This window comes from Rhinopithecus bieti, unplaced genomic scaffold (assembly GCF_001698545.2).
Source record: "Rhinopithecus bieti isolate Rb0 unplaced genomic scaffold, ASM169854v2 scaffold_1918, whole genome shotgun sequence".
Lineage (NCBI taxonomy): Eukaryota > Metazoa > Chordata > Mammalia > Primates > Cercopithecidae > Rhinopithecus > Rhinopithecus bieti.
The window spans coordinates 2,530,151-2,549,288 of NW_016803680.1; the positions used below are offsets into that span (position 1 = coordinate 2,530,151).

The following is a 19,138-nucleotide window of genomic DNA, read 5'->3' on the forward strand; positions in this document are numbered from 1 at the left end:
TTTTTTGAGAAGGAGTCTCGCTCTGTCACCCAGGCTGGAGTGCAGTGGCCAATGCAAACTCCGCCTCCCGGGTTTACGCCATTCTCCTGCCTCAGCCTCCCGAGTAGCTGGGACTACAGGCGCCCGCCACCTCGCCCGGCTAGTTTTTTGTATTTTTTTAGTAGAGACGGGGTTTCACCGTGTTAGCCAGGATGGTCTCGATCTCCTGACCTCGTGATCCGCCCGCCTCGGCCTCCCAAAGTGCTGGGATTACAGGCTTGAGCCACCGCGCCCGGCCCCCAATAAACATTCTAAACAGTTACTTTAAAACTTGTACAAGTGATTCCATTCATGCAAAGGTCAAAAACAAGCTAAACTTATCTAGGGTGTTGGAGTTAGGATGCTAGTTCACCAGATGGTGACCGGATGGGCTGATAATGCTCTCAACTCCTTATCTAGGTATAGGTTGCATGGGCATGTTTACTTGATGAAAACTCATCAAACTATACACTTAGGATTTGTGCCCTTTTCTGTAATGTACATTCCAATAAAAAGTTTAAGGTAAGGAGAAACATGCTGAAAAGGTTCAAATTAAGGAGAGAGCCCTTATAAAGTTTAGGGGGCCTCCTGAAGGTTGCAATAAAAGGAACATATGTAAGGGTCGTTTAGCAAGGAGGTAGGCACTTTGGCTGCCTGGTTACTTTTACAAGAGCATCAGGCATTCTTTTAGACTATTAGACCTCGGAAATCTACATGGTGATCCCTACGTCTGCCCAGGCACAGTTGTGATGGAGCAGGCAGCAAGGACAGTCTGTGGGAATCCCCTGGCTGGTAAGTGGGCTTAGCCAGTACTGTCATCTCCTCTCCCCTACTGAGACTATAAACTTACTTTCATGAAGCAACTTATAAAAGGAAAGAAAAAATAAAGTCAACTGTAATGGTGGTGAAGAAATCTAAGATAGTAATTATTCTTAGCCAAAAAACAGCTTTGGATAAAGAGCAAAATACTGCATTGTGCAATGCTCAGATCTAGGAACCAGTGGGCTACATATTACAGAAACAAGAGACTCATGAATGTTTCCCGAAATATTCCAAGCTAAATCTACTGAATAGTTTCATACATGAATTTTGTACTTATTTAATTATGAAGGTCTGAACTGGATTCAGTTCCATGATGCTTTACAATATCTTACGGATAATATTAGATAATAAAGTGTTATTTGTAGATTTGGAGAACCTCAGATATCTTTGGATACTTTCAGAATACCAATGATCTAGCTTAAATGTTTAATCATCCTCGATGAAAACAAAGGAAGACAACTTAGATCATAAACCAATTGTTTGTAATCTCCTACACTAATCAATAAGCATCATTCTCCCAACTTACAAATATTTACACTTCTTTCAGCTACACTTGAAAGATGTGCTAAAACAAGAATCAGTTAGTGTTTTATAAATGCTCTAACAGGAAACATCAATACAATTTATTAACTATTAGCAATAATCAGGCCTCGGATAAACCTCACAGACTACGATAATACAATTAAGACTATGTCTCTACATAAATACAAACAGTGATGATCGTTTAGGACTATTCTGAAATCTCGCACTGAGTAAAAAAACAAAGAAACAAAGGAGTAAAGAGTTCCTTGACCACATAAAACATTTGGCTAGTTTAATAGTTTTGTTTTTAGACTAGAGACAGGGTCTCACTTTGTTGCCCAGGCTGGTCTCAAACTCTAGCCTCAAGCAATTCTTCCACTTCAGCCTCCCAAAAAGTGCTGGGATTACAGATATAAGACACCATGCCTAGCCTAGTTTAATAGTTTTAAATGCCTAGTTTTCTGCATTTTAGGTTTCTGACAAACTCTACAGTAGGTTTTTTTTTTTTTTTTTTTTTTTTTGAGATGGAGTCTTGCTCTGTTGCCTAGGCTGGAGTGCAGCTGCACAATCTCAGCTCGCCGCAACCTTCACCTCCCGAGTTCAAGTGATTCTCCTGCCTCAGCTTCCCAAGTAGCTGGGATTCTGGGTGCTTGCCACCATCCCCAGCTAATTTTTGTATTTTTAGTAGAGACAAGGTTTCACCATGTTGGCCAGACTGGTCTCGAACTCCTGACCTCAAGGGATGTGCCCACCTCTGCCTCCCAAAGTGCTGGGATTACAGGCTTGAGCCACCTCATCCGGCCTACAGTAACTGGTCATTAAATTCAATGTAAACATATTCTACGCTCTTTTGATGTAGAATATGCTAAAATGGTACCTGGTGACTTCAATATCATTGCAAACCATATCATCCTAGAACTATAAAAGTGTATTTCAGAAATCTTGCTCAAGGGGAGGGTCTACTGTACATACCTTTCATGTTACCAGGTAAAATTAAGGGATATTGAGAGTGTACATTTGCCTTTGTTTTGATGATAGGTTTATTTCTATTCAAAAGATTAAAATTGTATAATGTGATCGCTTCTAAGAAAGGACTATGTAATTCTTTACTTGTTTGAATTCCCAGCACCTGGTGCAGGAAATAATCAAAGTTTTAGTAAGTACTCATCATAAGGAACTGCTTCACCATTCTAGTCTTTTACATTTTTCTGTGCACAGACACAAGAGTCCTGGGTCTACTGTACCAGTTTGAGGGGGAAGCACTTATAATTTAAGTACAGTCCCCTTTTGGGGGGGAGCATGGGTTGGGACATGGAGAAAGGTATTCTGATGGGACACTGTCTGGTTAATATCCATTATTATCTTTGCAGTCAAGTGGCCTACACATAACTGAACTACTTGAATGGGACCATTTATAAGATTAGCAGCATGGAGGGCCATTGTAACGCCCTAGTCTAGCATCTTTCATTTTAGTTTGTTAAGCTAGGCAAAAGGTATTATATTATTACATTTTTTTATTGAGACAAGGTCTTGCTCCTGTCTCCTAACCTGGAGTGTAGTGGCACGATCACAGCTCACTGCAGCCTTGACTTCCCAGGTTCAGGTGATTCTCCCACCTTTGTCTCCCTACAAGTAGCTGGGACTATAGGCACACGCCACCACACCAGACTAATTTTTGTATTTTTTTGTAGAGATGGGGCTTCACCAGGTTGCCCAGGCTGGTCTTGAATTCCTGAGCTTGAGCAATCTGTCTCCCTCGGCATCCTAAAGTGCTGAGATTACAGGCATATGCCACCACACTCAGTCAAAAATGTAGTATTTTAATGATAAAATATCCAGCAAAAATGTCAACAAATCAAGATCACAGCAGAGAGAAAGCAACATGTATTTTATGATTATTTGAATGGAGCAAAACATCTGAACACACTGTGAAATAAGGAGCTATTTTTTTTTTTTTTTTTTTTTTCCAAATTTAGGATATGGTTTGGTAGTAGGTGGGAGGGATATGCGACCAAGGAGGAGGTGTAAGTTCCCTCTCTGGTGGGAAGTTCAACAGTGTGGGTAGTCTTCTTTCTTAAGCTAGGTGGTGGATATATGAGTATTCATTGTATTGTTCTCTTCAACACCATTCTGTATATCTTAAATATTGCATTTTTTAGGCTGGGTGCGGTGGCTCATGCCTGTAATCCCAGCACTTTCGGAAGCCGAGGCGGGTGGATCACCTGAGGTCAGGAGTTCGAGACCAGCCTGGCCAACATGGTGAAACCCTATCTATACTAAAAATACAAAAATTAGCTGGGCGTGGTGGCAGGCGCCTGTAATCCCAGCTACTTGGGAGGCAGTTCTTATTCTCAAAACAGTCTGTGTTAAAAAATAAAATGCTGTGTCTAATTGCAAGTGTTATTTTACCAGGATGTGATTGACATAACAGCAACACATCAAAGTGTCAAAAGTATAACTCTCCTGCCGAGTGAATTACCTCAATTTCCTGTAACTGCTCCTGATTGGTTGTATACATCTGCTGAAGAGAGTCCTCCAACTCTGTGTTCCGATCCAGTAATGTCTTCCCAAGCTCAGCAGCAAGTTGGAGATCTAGCACAACAAACGAATTTAGAATACAAATGATCTCACATCAACAATTTATATAACCGACTCCTTCAAAAAGAACATGTAGTTTAGGTCACATCCCAATGGAAGGTTGAGTGGCACAGAAGGAAACCTGAGTTCTACTTAAAATTCAGTTAAACTGATGCCTCCAGCAGGTAAAGTATTCGCTTATGTACCCATACTTGTAAGAAGTGAAAAACAGTCATCTACTTTATGGAGATGCAGTTATTTGTTCAGGAATGATCATTCCACAGTGTTACTTCTAAAATCCTATTTGCTAGTAGAATGAATGTATTCATATCCTGACAAGTCTACGTTTTTGCATGGACCCTTGAGCCAAAGTATAAGTGGAGCTTTCAAAAATCTTTACAGTTCCCATGAATTTGGCTGCTGTGAATACAACTGTTAAAGTTTATTGTCATATATCCTGGGCTCCTAAGGGGACTAAAAATTATTCAGTCAAGAAAAGGAAAAATACATCAGCATTAAGAACACTGCCCCAGGTCACTCTACTTTTCTTCGTATCCTTCTGCAAGATGAGCAACTAGAAAAGCAAAACAGCAATGTGGTTTTCGAGGTAATTATATGTCAGTAGCTCATACTTCCATTTAGCACAGAACCATATTTTATTTTAAATCTCATTTTTCAGCTCTCTCTATTCTTAGGCATAATGTCCATAAAACAGGATTTATTTATATTATACTCAACTCCCAGAAATAAAAATTTAGTTAACAACATAAGAAAGGACACTAGTTGTAACACAGGTCATTGAAATACTTCTCTGCATAGTAAATCTTATGGAGCAGGCCTTTGATACAGTGGGAAATGCACTGCACTCTGGGCAGGTAAGTCTCAGGCCCAGTTCTATCATTTACCAGAATATTTTCAATATGGTGACTTTAGAGGCCCCTATAATTAGTATTCTTGTTTAGAGAGATGACAGTCTTATCAATATAAGATTGTGAAAATCAAATGAAATAATACATAAAGGAGTACTTTACAAACTAAGTTGCAATATGCACACAAAGTACTACTAATATTCACTGATTCACAAATGAATGTTTTTGTTGCCAGGCACTATGCTAAGCATTAGCTACAGAATAAAATGAAGTCCTGCTTTACTGACATTCCCAGATTAGTGGAGGAAGCCAGACAAATGAGTAACTAAACTCACATACTGTGATAAACAGTATTCATGCATGCATGCATATACTCAATAATATTAGACACTATTCTAGGCACTGGGATACTGCCCAGGAGCCATAAGGAACTCACATTGAAAAAAATCCCTGCCCTCATGGAGCTTATATTCTACTGGGAGAAACAGCAGAATAAAACATGATAGTGATAAATGCTAAAGAGAAAAAATAAAGCAAGAAAGAAGTACAGGAAGAGTGTGGATGTGGAAGGCTGAAATTTAAGAGCATGTGACTAGGGCCACATTATAATTCATATATGAAGGAAGGGAATAAGTGACCCATGTAGATCCGTGTAGGGAAACAGCACTCCAGGCAGAGGCAAGGCAAGTGCAAAGCCCCTGGGAGGAAGCATGACTGAGCCATTAAGGAGGCTGAGGAGAGTGGAGCAGAATGTATTGTGTGGGGTGGGGGGCGGGGGGAGTCAAATCAGAGGGGCTCCAAGATGGCCAGTTTGGGGAGGGCCTAACTAAAGAGGTCAAGAGTTTGGCTTTTACCCCAAATGAAAAGGACTCCAATGGAGGCTTGACAGGATCACCCTGGCTGCTATTATACAGAGTGAATGGGACAAAGGTGGGAGCAGAGTGACAGAAAGATACTGCAATCATCTGGGTGAGAGATGATGGTGGCTTGGACCAGGGTGGCAGAGATGAAGATGGAGAGAAGAGGCAGAATTCTGACATGTTTTGAAAGTAAAGCTAAAGGATTTGTTGACCAATATAAAGTCTAAAAGATAAAGGGGGTAGAGGGGGAACCTGGATTTGGTGACAATGAACAAAGGGCTTTCTTTTTCTTTCTCTTTATTAGGCATCATCTCGCTCTGTTGTCATGCTGGAGTGCAGTGGTGCACTCATGGCTCACTGTAGCCTTGGATTCCTGGGCTCAAGTGATCTTCCTGCCTCAGCCTGCCAAGTAGCTGGGAATACAGGCACGCACTACCAAACCCAGCTTACTTACTTACTGATTTATTGTAGAGACAGGGTCTTACAATGCTGCCCAAGATGATCTCAAACTTCTGGCCTCAACACATCCTCCCACCTCAGCCTCCCAAAATGTTAGGATTATAGGCATGAGCCACAGTGCCCAGCCTAGGGCCCAATTTAGAAAGAGAGGTCATAAGGAAGGTCTGAGAAGACGTTTTAGCTGAAGCTTGAAGGATGAAGAACTTGCCATGAATTTGGCATATTCTACAACTTGACAAGCAGCCAGTATGAGAGAGGCATGAGAGAGCAGATCAAATAGGATTTTACAGCCCATGATAGGTAAAGTTTAAGTTTTATTCTAGGTATGATGGAAAGCAGCCTCAGTTAATGTCATAAAAATATTATGAAAAAATATTTATCATAAAAACAAGGAAACTCACTACATAATGATTTTAAACTTAATTTTAGAGGTTGACAAATAACGCTTACTGGCTATCCACCACTGATAGTAAAACTTAGCCTTGAGTAAATGGTAACAACAGCATTAGTTGTTTTAATGTCCACTCAAGTGCATCATTAGTATTCTACTTGGTTAGTTTTCACTCTAGAAAAAGCAGCAAAACCCACCACACCCAAATCCAAATCATTTAAAAATATTTTACACCCATTTAAAATAAAACAGTGTACTGTTGGTAGATAGGCGCTAAAACACATTCTCTCATGATTTCAAAACTAACAATGTCTATTACAGTCATTACATTAAGACTAGAAACCAGGTGCAGTGGGTCATGCCTATAATCCCAGCACTTTGGGAGGGTGAGCCAGGTGGACTGCTTGAGCTCAGAAGTTCGAGACCAGTCAGGGCAACATGGTGAAATGTCATCTCTACCAAAAATACAGTGAGGTCCTGTCTCAAAAAAAATAAATAAATAACAAAAAGACTTCCATTAATAAGTCTATGAAATAACTTGTATTTACAAAACAGAACTTTTACATATAGCTCAAAGCATTTAAGAAACATTAGTCTTTTTCTTGTCATTATTTATTTGAGATGGAGTCTCACTCTTGTCACTCAGGCTGGAGTGCAGTGGTGCAATCGCAGCTCACTGCAACCTCTGCCTCCTGGATTCAAGCGATTCTTCTGCCTCAGCCTCCTGAGTAGCTGGGATTACAGGTGCCCACCGCCACACCCGGCTAATTTTTGTATTTTTAGTAGAGATGGGGTTTCACCATGTTGGCCAGGCTGGTCTTGAAATCCTGACCTCAAGTGATACGCCCACTGTGGCCTTCCCAAGTGCTGGGGATTATAGGCATAAGCCACTGCGCCCAGCCTACTTTTTGTTTTCCAGAGACATTAGTCTTTATTATCTTTAAAGGTATTTAGTGCAGTTTCTCAGCTGAGACAGCCAGAAGCACAAAGCTGTTAACTGACCTAATCAAGCTCCAAGGTGAGTCACAGATCAGACAGAAACTCTTAGGCCAACAGGTTTTCACTCTCACTCTCATCATGATTCTTTGTTATCTTCATCCGCAGAGTTTTAAGGCAATTGAAAGAGAAGTCCACAGGCTTCTTTAAGGTAGAGAATACAAATTTCCCCCGTGTTGAGGTACTTAATTTCTTCTTGTTTTCACAGATTGCAATGAGAAATTAAGAATTCAACTATTTGGGTTTTTGTTGCCTGCTCTGCTAGTGAAAGCACATACAACCCCAGGCAGGTTAATACCTTGTTTTCATCAAATGAAAAAGGAACTATGGTTGAACATGTTCCAGAAAAAATGATTTTGTACTCACAGAGTATGTAATGTGTATACATAGGCCCACATGGAAGCTACCACACTGTATTAAAGACAAAATATAAAAACATTACCTAGGTATTACTTAAGTCTTTCCTTCTTAAATGTGTAAAGTGGTGAGTAACTCCTCACTGGGAAGGATCAGATTCCCCAAAGATGCTCTTAACTAGCAATCAAAGCCTGAGCCAAGGGCCGGGTGTGGTGGCTCATACCTGTAATCTTGAGAGGTGACAATGTGCTAGCAGCCCTCACTCTCAGCGCCTCCGGCCTCGGCTTCCATTCCGGCAGTGCTTGAAGAGCCCTTCAGCCCGCCACGGCACCGTGGGAGCCCCTCTCTGGGCTGGCTGAGGCAGAAGCCTCCTCCCTCTGCTTGCCGGGAAGTGTGGAAGGAGAGGCGCAGAAGGGAACCGGGGCTGTGCTCACCGGCAGTGTGAGTTCCGACGGCCCCCCCCCCCGGGCCCCGCACACGGAGCGGCCGGGCCAGGGCAGTGAGGGGTTTAGCACTCGGGCCAGCAGCTGCGGGGGTTGCGCCCGGTCCCCCAGCAGTGCAGGCCCGCAGGCATGGCACTCAAATTCTCGCTGGGCCTTAGCTGCCTCCCCTTCGGGCAGGGCTCGGGACCTGCAGCCAGCCATGTCTGAGCTCCTCCCCTGCGGTGGGCTCCCGCGCGGCCTCAGCCTCCCCTAGGGGCGCCTCCCCCTGCTCCGTGGCGCCCAGTCCCATGGACAGTCCAAGGGCTGAGGAGTGCAGGCGTGGCTCAGGACTGGCGGGCAGCTCGGCTTGCATCCCAGGTGCAGGATCCACTGGGTGAAGCCAACTGGGCTCCTCAACAGGATGGGGACTTGGATAACTTTTATATATACCCCTAGGATTGTAGGTGCACCAATCAGCACTGTGTCTAGCTCAGGGTTTGTGAATACACCAATCAGCACTCTGCCTCTAGGTCAGGGTTTGTGAATACACCAATTGGTACTCTGTATCTAGCTAACCTAGTGGAGACTTGGAGGACTAGCACTCTGTGACTGTCTAGCTCAAGGATTGTAAATGCACCAATCAGCACTCTGTGTCTAGCTCAGGGTTTGTAAATACACCAATTGGTACTCTGTATCTACCTAACTCTGTATCTAGCTAACTAGCACTCTGTGACTCTGTATCTAGGTCAAGGATTGTAAACGCACCAATCAGCACTGTCAAAACGGACCAATCAGCTCTCTGTGAAGTAGACCAATCAGCAGATTGTAGGTGGGGCCAGATAAGGGAATAAAAGCAGGCTGCGGGAGCCGGCAGTGGCAACCCGCTTGGGTCCCCTTTCACACTGTTTAAGCTTTGTTCTTTTGCGCTTTGCAATAAATCTTGCTGCTGCTCACTTTTTGGGTCCATGCTGCCTCTGTGAGCTGTAACACCATGAAGGTCTGCAGCTTCACTCCTGACAGCGAGACCACGAACCCACCAGAAGGAAGAAGCTCCAGACGCATCTGAACGTCTGTAGGAAAAAACTCCGGACACACCATCTTTAAGAACTATAACTCAGTGCGAGGGTCCGTGGCTTCATTCTTGAAGTCAGTGAGACCAAGAATCCATCAATTCCAGACACAATCTCAGCACTCTGGGATGCCGAGGCAGGAGGACTGTTTGAGCCCAAGAGTTCGAGACCAGCATGGGCAACACAGCAGGCCCTCATCTCTTAGCAGGAAAAAAAAACAAAAAAACCCAACTGGCCCAAAACCTCTCCCAGAATCAAGACTGACTTGAGACTATCACCAACCACTTTCATTCAGTTATGGAACTACCTGTGCTACTTAAGAGCAGCCAGGAACCTCTTCCCTGCTCCTGCAGAAAGAGATGCCAAGGACAGCACTCTTGAGTAGACAGCAAACAAAAAAGAATTTGAGGCTTGTCCTTATCTCAATTCTTATTTCCAGTAAAACAAAGCACCAACCTGGCTCAGAAACCTGAAGTCTCAATCTCCTAAATATTTCATAGGCTGTTAAGGATAGAATTTTAACAAGTCTCAACTACAAGAAAACTCCTGTGAAGTCACACTGTATAATAGGATATTAATTCATCTGTTAGCTTAAAGACACCGGACTTTTTTTGTCTTTAAAAAAAGTTCATTTCCTGTTGAGTAGCAGCTGGCTTCCATAACCGAAAGAAGCCAAAAGCTGGCAGTAAGCCCAAGGTTTTCTAAATAATTAGTGGAGGGAATAGAATATTGAATGTCCCTTACAGTTTTAATTAAGGCACAAAAGAAAAGGAAATAATAAGTTTCGAAGCTTTGTACACCTGTTCATCTCCACAGGATTACAAAAAATTTTCATTAAGAGGGTCTTTTCTAAATCCTATTGAACTGGTCTGGCTTAGGCAACTACTAAAAACACCATAGATTTATTGCAGGCTTGAGAATTGCAACATATCAATACCTTCATATGTTGAATATTCTTTCACTAATGAGTCTTTGCAGGTAATAATATATTTTTAATGGTGTAAACTGTTAGCTTTAAACAGATACTCAGCTCTATACTTTAGGCAAAAAATTAGTACTGGCAGCCAAGTAAATTTTTTAAAGAACCTTTCTTCCAGAATTTTGAAAACTTTAAAACCCACCGTGATGTTTTTCCCATTTTACTTTAGTTTATTTAAAAAAAAAAAAAGACAACATATTCCCATGTTGGCTGGTAGTCTGTAGGAGTAATTCACTAATATTAAGGCTGAAAGTTTTTCCTATTACAAAGTCAAATGCGTCATTTAGTGATGGTTCTGTTTAACTCCTGTTGCCAACGTTACTATAATTGGGAAAGCAGAAAACCTGAATATAAATATCAAGAAAAATGATGGTGTCAGTTTTAATAACCCTCCAAACTGTGATTCAGCAAAATAGTTGTACACAAGGAGGATGTACTCATCCTGAAATTTTAGGATTCCTTAAGAGTTCATTTACTGATCCACATAACAGAAACCTGAATCCTTATTCTAAGTTTGCACAGCTCACCAAATGACAATAGCAGCTGGTTTAAAAGAAAATCCAGTCTCTGAAGTCTTTCCACCTTGTTCTCAGGGGCATGTTTCAAAGCAAGCACCATCGTTACCTGCACTGAAGGCTCCCGCTGTCCCAGAAAAGATCTTACCCACAGAGATTATTGTCAGTATTCCTATTGAGCCAACTCAGCCCTCTGACAAAGACAGTCTCTTCATCAAAGTGTTTCGTAACAGCAAAGGGTTTTCTCCTCCTACCTACACAAAAAAAGCTTTACATGTTTCTAACAAAGTATGAATAGCAGACCAGAGTTTACTGAAGTTAGAATTTTCCAGCAATTTCAATTTAAAAAAGAATACCCTAGGAAACTTTGATACAAAGATTCAATCTACTTAGCTCATGGCTTCTACTACTAAAGGAAAACATTTTGTAGTTGTAAGAGTTTGAGAACAAGATCATTAAAAGTTGTTTTCCGGCCAGGTGCGGTGGTTCACGCCTGTAATCTGAGCACTTTGGGAGGCTGAGGCAGGTAGATCACAAGGTCAGGAGATCGAGACCATCCTGGCCAACATGGTGAAACCCCATCTCTACTAAAAATACAAAAATTAAATGGGTGTGGTGGCGTGTGCCTGTAATCCCAGCTACTTGGGAGGCTGAGGCAGGAGAATGGCTTGAACCTGGGAGGCAGAGATTGCAGTAAGCCGAGAGTGTGCCACTGCACTCCTGCCTGGGGACAGAGCGAGACTCCACCTCAAAAAAAAAAAAAAAAATGTTCAGCAGTTCTCTCCAAATAAGCCTCGTTCAGTAATAATGAGGATGTTAAAAAAATGGAGATGCCTGCACATAAAATCCCACTAGACCTGCTGAATAATCTGTTTAACAGGACAGACCTGCTCCCAAACTTAATTCGGCAGCAAGGGTCTACTGAGGGCCTACAACGTACGAGGCGCTGTAGCGGGCACATCCCATGAGGCAGCACCTCCAGGCTTCTCTAGTGAACAGATTCCTGGAACATTCACTCTATGGGAGTAGGAATCCTGCCTATCCAAACGTGGGGAGGCGCTGTGGCCCCAGTGCCTAGGCAAATACCTGGCAAAGAGCAGATAATACATTTTTGAGAAATGAACAAGTTTTAAAATCTGTTAAAAGTTTAGGAGTTAATATATAATTTAGCAAAACTGGGGAAAGAATACCCTTTTATTCACACTGTAGCCTTTATTCTTTGACAGGCCATATTCACAAGTTATAACTGTTGGAATTTCACATCTTCTATTCGTACTCCATATAGTTGGTTAAGACATAGAGGGGTATGTCAAAGTCCACTGTGATAAGGTAGCAGCCCTTTGGAAAACTCAGAAATGCAACCGGCAGTAAAGAGGTTCAGACCTGTGTGTGTGTTTTACAGAGTTTCGTTCTTACCATCCAGGCTGGAGTGCAATGGCATGATCTCAGCTCACTGCAACTCCGCCTCCCAGTTTCAAGCATTCTCCTGCCTCAGCCTCCCAAGTAGCTAGGATTACAGGGGGCTGCCACCACGCCCAGCTAATTTTGTATTTTTAGTAGAGATGGAGTTTCACCATGTTGGCCAGGGTGGTCTCGAACTCCTGGCCTCAGGTGATACACCCGCCTCGGCCTCCCAAAGTGCTGGGATTACAGGCATGAGCCACTGCACCCAGCCCAGACCTGTGTGGTTTTTTAAATTTTTTTTTTGAGACGGAGTCTCGCTCTGTTGCCCAGCCTGGAGTGCAGTGGTGCGATCTCAGCCTACTGAAAGCTCCGCCTCCCGGGTTCACGCCATTCTCCTGCCTTAGCCTCCTGAGTAGCTGGGACTACAAGCGCCCACCACCATGCCTGGCTAATTTTTTTTTTTTTTTTTTGTTTTTAGTAGAGACAGGGTTTCACTGTGTTAGCCAGGATGGTCTCAATCTCCTGACCTTGTGATACACCTGCCTCGGCCTCCCAAAGTGCTGGGATTATAGGCGTGAGCCACCGCGCCTGGCCAGACCTGTGTTTTTAAGGTTAAACTTGAAGAGTTGATGACTTTATTTTGATCAGAGGTTAAAGAGAATTCCACGTGTAATCCTGACACGCTGCACTTGCTGCTTGATAGCCTGAAGTGTTACAGCTGGTTGTTCCAAACAACCTCCAACAGTGGGAGAATGCAGCGTGGACTAAGGCACCTGATGGAAGAGCCATGAAAACACTTCTGTGCTAGTGCTTCAGTGCAGTTCAACAAATACTAAAATCGAGCTTCCAGTATGTGCCAAGTATTATGCTAGATGCTAGAAATACCAGAAAAAAGAACCTGCCTCCTCTATACCCTTAAGGACTTATGCTTCCTACATTTTTTTTTTTTTTAAGACAGAGTCTCGTGTCACCCAGGCTGGAGTGCTGGGGTGCCATCTCGGCTCACTGCAACCTCCACCTTCTGTATTCAAGCAATTCTCCTGCCTCAGCCTCCTGAGTAGCTGGGATTACAGGCACATGTTAATCACAGGCACGCCTGGCTAATTTTTGTATTTTTAGTAGAGACGGGGTTTCACCTTGTTGGTCAGGCTGGTCTCAAACTCCTGATCTTGTGATCCACCCGCCGCGGCCTCCCAAAGTGCTGGGATTACAGGCATGAGCCACCGCACCCGGCCTATGCTTCTTAAATACAGGAAAGAAAAATATTTAGTTGTGATGATACAAATTAAATTATAGGGAAATATTGCAATGGCACAGTGGTTGCCTCACAAATCCTGGAGAAACTATCAAACTAGGCCATCAGTCCCTATGGGGAAATCTGAAAACAGGTTTGTTAAAATGTATGAGAAATTTGTCCTTTGGACATAAAGAAGATGATGCCACCAAACACTGCACTACAACCACTAAGCAGCTTGGACTCTAAGCGTAACAAAGGTGAATTACTTTGGTTAAAGTGATTGCATGTTAATTTAAGAAATTATCTTCTTCCAAAAGAGGTGCTCATTTTATTTTCCTTTTCTGAGTTATTCAAGTCTACACTGTTTCCTTCTGCCATGTTCAGTGGTTAGTATGAGCAAGCATCATCATCATTTAATATTTAACTAAATGAGATGTTAATTTTCACTGCAAGATTACAGCTGAAAGCATTTACACAGAATTGCAGAAACCAAAGATGCCGGGAAAAATTCCTGAGGATTATTCAGTGTTCAGTATAGCGGTTAAGAATGTTTGCTCTGGAGTCTTAAGGGGAACCCTAGCACTCTCCAACATTACCACCTCTATTGTGTTACTGGGAGATATAATGAGCAACTGTGTTGTGGGCCTATCAGTGTTAGGCACATCAAAAGTGCTCCCCAGTTGCTAGCTCCTGCTATTAGTATAAAAAAAAGTGGGGCCCCACTGGCCCCAAAGTGTTGGCTGCTCTACGATTGTTCTCTGGAGACACCATCGGCAGGCCTATTTCTAAGTAAAAGCTGGCATGCAAACTGAAGAAAAGTGGCAGAAGTAGAAGCGCTCTTCTGTCATTTCAACTGGCATCTGGTGAACTATGCGTAACAGCTTAATGCCCAACTGAAAAAAAAACTGTTAACTAAGATGGTAAGGAAGGGATGGGGGTTTGAGGAGTGACTACAACTCCTCCTTTTGAGTGTGTGGGTTCAAAAAACACTCCCTCCCCCACTTAGTTCTAGGCAAGCCACTTAACCGTTTCAACCTCCGCTTTTCTCATCTGGAAAATGGGATAACAAAAGTTACTCTCTCTCAGTGTAATTGGATTGTTTGTACCTCAATGGATAAATGCTGGAAGGGATGGACGCCCCGTTCTCCATCACGTGCTTATTTTACACTGCGTGCCTGTATCCAAACATCTCATGTACCCCATAAATATATACACCTACTATGTACCCTCAAACATTAATAAATTTTTAAAAAGTTACTGTCTCCTGGAGTTACGGTGCAGAGCGCATAGCTCCCGCTACATCACAAAACCATTACCACCTGCAGCAGCCGGCCCTCCGTGCTGGCCATGAAAGGCGCTGGGCTAGACAGCCTGCGAGGGGGCAGCTTCTCGGGCTCTGCCACTTACTGCGGGACACACTGCCTCACCCGGTCTGCCTCGGGGGAATGCACTGAGGATTAAACTAGGTAATCCACGGAAAGCGCTTAAAACGGTGCCTGGCGCGTCCCTGGCCCCCATGCGCCTCGGGGCTGATATTCAACTGCGCATTAGCAGGGCCGTGGGCCCCGCGCCGAGGCTTCCTGCGGGCGGGATCCACGGGCACGGCCGGCCCCGCCGCCAGGTGAGCCCAAGCCCTTCCCGGCACCTGCATCCTCAGCCGCCAGAGAAAGCAACTTTTTAACAGTTTCGCAGCTGGGGCCTCCCGGGCCAGGCCGCCGCCCGCGGGGCGCCCCCGCCCTCACCTTGCTGGAGGTCCTGGTGGTCGTACCACGGCTCGTCCTCCTTCATCTCAAACTCCTCCACCAGGTTTTCCGCCAGCATCTCGGCTGGGTCCTCTAGGGGCAGCGGTCCCTGCCGCCGCCGTCCCGCCTCAGCCGCTGCCCCGGGCTCTTCCCCGGCCCCTCCGCCCTCAGCCAGAGCCGCCCTCGGGCGGGACGCGCCGCCGCCCAGGCTCCGCCGCGCCGCCTCAGCCCCGTTCCCGCCGGCGGCCGCCGCCTACCGACCGGCTGCTTTGACTCGCCTAGCACCTCCCAACGGCCCCAACGGCCGGGCGTTACGGCGCGAACGCCGGGAGCCAGGTTCTTACGCTGCCGCCGGTCTTCACGCCGCCACCGGGCCCAACGTGGCACTTTGGCAGAACCCTCCCCGGCCGGGGATGCGATTCAAACCCCCGGCGGCGCCTCAACCAATCGCGAGCGGGCCGCTGACCGAGCGACAGGGACTTCGTCCAATCACGTCTCTCCGAAGGCCCGCGGCTCGACCGGTCTCGAAGCCAAGCAGCCAATGAAGGGCCAGGAATAAACAAAGAAGGCGGGGAAACAGTGAAGGGGTGCGGCCGAAAGCCCGCCCCCTGATCTGCGCTGTGCGGCTCCAAGGAGCGCGTTCTGGGTTCCGGGCTGTGGAGCTGGCGGAGGCGAGTCCTGCCGCTGTGGTGGGTGTCCCGAGGCCGGCGCGTCCGTGGACAGGCAGCGCAGGCCGGAGGGCCTATGACTTCGGCTTCTGAGAGGCGGGCGGTTGTCGAGGGGAGTCCTTCGTGCCGGCGAGAAGCGCGAGGGTGCCGGAAGCCGGAGGTCCGCCGCCCGGCTGCCGCTTCTCGCATGTTGACTCTGAGATTTGCTCCGGGTCCGGAGGGGAGACTCGGAGTCGATCGGGAGTTTAGGGCTGAGAAAACGCCCACTGAGCGGTAGCTCTTGTCTCGTTGACATCTGAGCCCTGGGAATTACGCTCCCTAAAACGGTGGGCGCCAGACCCCGTTGAGAATCTGGGGCGGTGAGGGATGCCCGAAGCTGTCCACTTGGAGGGGGAAAATTGTAAGCAGTGTTGCAACGATTTTTAAAAGGAACCCCTAGACCACAAGTTAAGCATCTGGGGACGTGGCATTGCACCTGGAGGGGTCAGGCTGCAGCCCCAGCACTTAGTAGCCAGCAAGGCAGAGCACGCTGTCCTCCACTGACATAACCCAGCAAACACTGCTCATGAGTAAAGCTTTTAGCACCATCTTACAGACAAAGCACGGAAACTCTTAAGCAGGATGACAGACCTGAAGGTCAGTGTTCTCAACCTTGACGTAAAGGTAAAATTGCAGCTGATGGAAGACAGCACTGCCAATATCTAGCTAATTTTGAGCAACGAAACAAAAAAATCGAGGTTTAAGTATATAATTGAAAGATTATCTCTAGAACATAAGGTAATAAACTGTTAGAAATTCGGAAAGAGGGAAGAGGTGGAGAGGAGTGTTAAATCCTGATCTATTTTAGCAGTGAGTCGACAGATAATACCTTACATTGATAATCCAATAAATCGCTTCCGCAAATATGGAGAGAGCTGCCAGAACTAAAAATGGGAAGCAGTTAAGAATTTTCCGAGGCCGGACGCGGTGGCTCACGCTTGTAATCTAGCATTTTGGAAGACGGAGGTGGGCGGATCACCTGAGGTCAGGAGTTCGAGACCAGCCTGACCAACTTGGAGAAACCCCCCCCCTCTCTACTAAAAATACAAAATTAGCCGGGCATGGTGCCACATGCCTGTAATCCCAACTACTTGGAAGGCTGAGGCAGGAGAATTGCTTGAAACCCGGGAGGGATGGTCGCAATGAGCTGAGATCGCACCATTGCACTCCAGCCTGGGCAACAGGAGCGAAACTCCGTCTGAAAAAAAAAAAGTTTTCCTAAGAGGAGGAGTGAGTTGAGGCTGGGGACTTTGGCTTTTTGTTATAAACCCTTCTGTGATCTTGCTTTTAAGCACTTGCACATTAAAATAAGGGAAATTGTAGGGAAGGAATTATAGACTCAAGCTACTTTTGTCTTTCTGTATAAAACAAAAAGGACTTGGGTAATTTGAAGAGGGGAAAAACTCATCCTAAATAATTGTTGTGGGTAATAAAATTCAGGGTGTCTCTCTGCCTCCCATCTCTGCTCAAATCAGCGTACCCTAACCTCACTCTGATGCTGTATCAAACAGCAGTTGACTCCAGGGTTACCTTATAGCATAGGCTGTAGGCTACTCTGGAGAAATCTTGCCAAGGACAAGACCTCCCACTGTGGAGTTGTTGCCTACAGTTTTTACCCTTCAGTCGTTAAAGGAGACTGCTGAATAGAGTGGAAAGCACAAGGGACCTAGAGTGAGAAAACCTAGAGTTCTCGCCATACTCAGTACCAGCAGAGAAGCCTTTTAGCAAAGAGTTTACAGGAAAGATGATTGTTTGCCTTGCTCACAGAGCTATCTGAATCAAAGAGACACCCCGAAAGCAGGTATTCTGTGCTCATTTTAAATGTAAGACTGTGTGCTTGTGACCTATACTGTAAAAGTGCAGGTACCCTTGAGGACCAATTATGAGCACCACAATAAATAATCATAGTAATGGATTATACCCCATTGAATAAAAGAAGAAAGAATCCATGAGTCCATACTGATATAAATAAATGGGAGTGGAAAGAAAGCTCTTTCTTACAGTAGGATGCCAAGCAAAAAATGTAGAAGGAATAACACTGTTAGAGAGTAATAATAATAATAAAAGAGGAATGGTAAACTCACAAATCCCTTTCTTCAAAAAGGCAAAGTGTTACTGGCGCATCTGTAGTCCCAGCTACTTGGGAGGCCGAGGTGGGAGAATTGTTTGCGCCCAGGAGTTCGAAGTTACGATGAGCTATGATAGGTGACAGCAGAGCAAGACCCCGTCTCAAAAAAAAAAAAAAAAAGGCTGGGTGCAGTGGCTCATGCCTGTAATTCCAGGTCTTTGGGAGGCCAAGGCGGGCGAATCACCTGAGGTTGGGAGTTTAAGACCAGCCTGGCCAATAAGGTGGCCAGTCTCTACTAAAAATACAAAAATTAGCCAGGAGTGGTGGTGCAAGCCTGTAATCCCAGCTACATGGGAGGCCAAGGCACAAGAATCCCTTGAACCTCAGAGGCAGAGTTTGCAGTGATCAGAGCCCGTGACACTATACTCCAGCCTGGGCAATAGAGTGAGACTCTGTCTCAAACAAAAAAAAAAAAAGAAAAGAAAGAAAAAGAAAAAAGTGAGGTCCCCTGTAAAGCCTCTTCTACTGCCCTAGTTGTCCATATTCAGATCGAGACATTCAGAGTTCAAATAAGATCACTTAAAACAAACTATCTTAATCACTACAGATAGAGTCCTTTGGAAAGAGAGTAAGTTGGGTTTAGGAACTGCCAATGTGATTTGTGGAAGCTAAAGGGCTAGGGCTAGAATCATGCCCCTGCATGATTATTATTATTATTATTTTTTTAAAGTCTCGCGCTTGTCTCCCATGCTGGAGTGCAATCGCGTGATCTTGGCTTGCTGCAACCTCCGCCTCCCGGATTCAAGCAGTTCTGCCTCAGCCTCCCAAGTAGCTGGGATTACAGGCGCCCACCACCACACCTGGCTGATTTTTGTATTTTTAGTAGAGACAGGGTTTTACCACGTTGGCCAGGCTGGATTTGAACCCCTGACCTCAGGCGATCCACCTACCTTGGCCTCCCAAAGTGCTGGGATTACAGGCGTGAGCCACTGTGTCCCGGCCCCCTGCTTGATTCTTACCACTCAGCTGCAAGGTTGAAAGTTCTGGCTGTTTACTCCATGGAAAACAAGCTCATTTTAACTTCAAATGCATATTGAAATGTTCGTTAACAATTCTCTATTTT

At 45.0% G+C, this 19,138-nt stretch overlaps 1 protein-coding gene across 3 annotated transcripts in view; it reads right to left on the bottom strand.

Annotated features, from left to right (window-relative positions):
* Window positions 1–15,628, bottom strand: part of CDR2 (cerebellar degeneration related protein 2) — a 34,638-nt gene extending 19,010 nt beyond the window's left edge. The window contains exons 1-2 of one of the 3 annotated variants that reach the window (XM_017850431.1): window positions 15,241–15,628; window positions 3,842–3,954 (exon numbers count right to left, since the gene is read on the bottom strand). In XM_017850431.1, the coding sequence (XP_017705920.1) occupies window positions 3,842–3,954; window positions 15,241–15,319 (192 nt within the window). In that variant the 5' untranslated portion in view covers window positions 15,320–15,628. Of the gene's footprint in view, window positions 1–3,841; window positions 3,955–7,520; window positions 7,601–13,397; window positions 13,420–15,240 lie in introns of those variants that run through there. The other 2 variants (XM_017850440.1, XM_017850450.1) reach the window with 2 other exon arrangements.
* Between the last annotated feature and the right edge of the window lie 3,510 nt (window positions 15,629–19,138).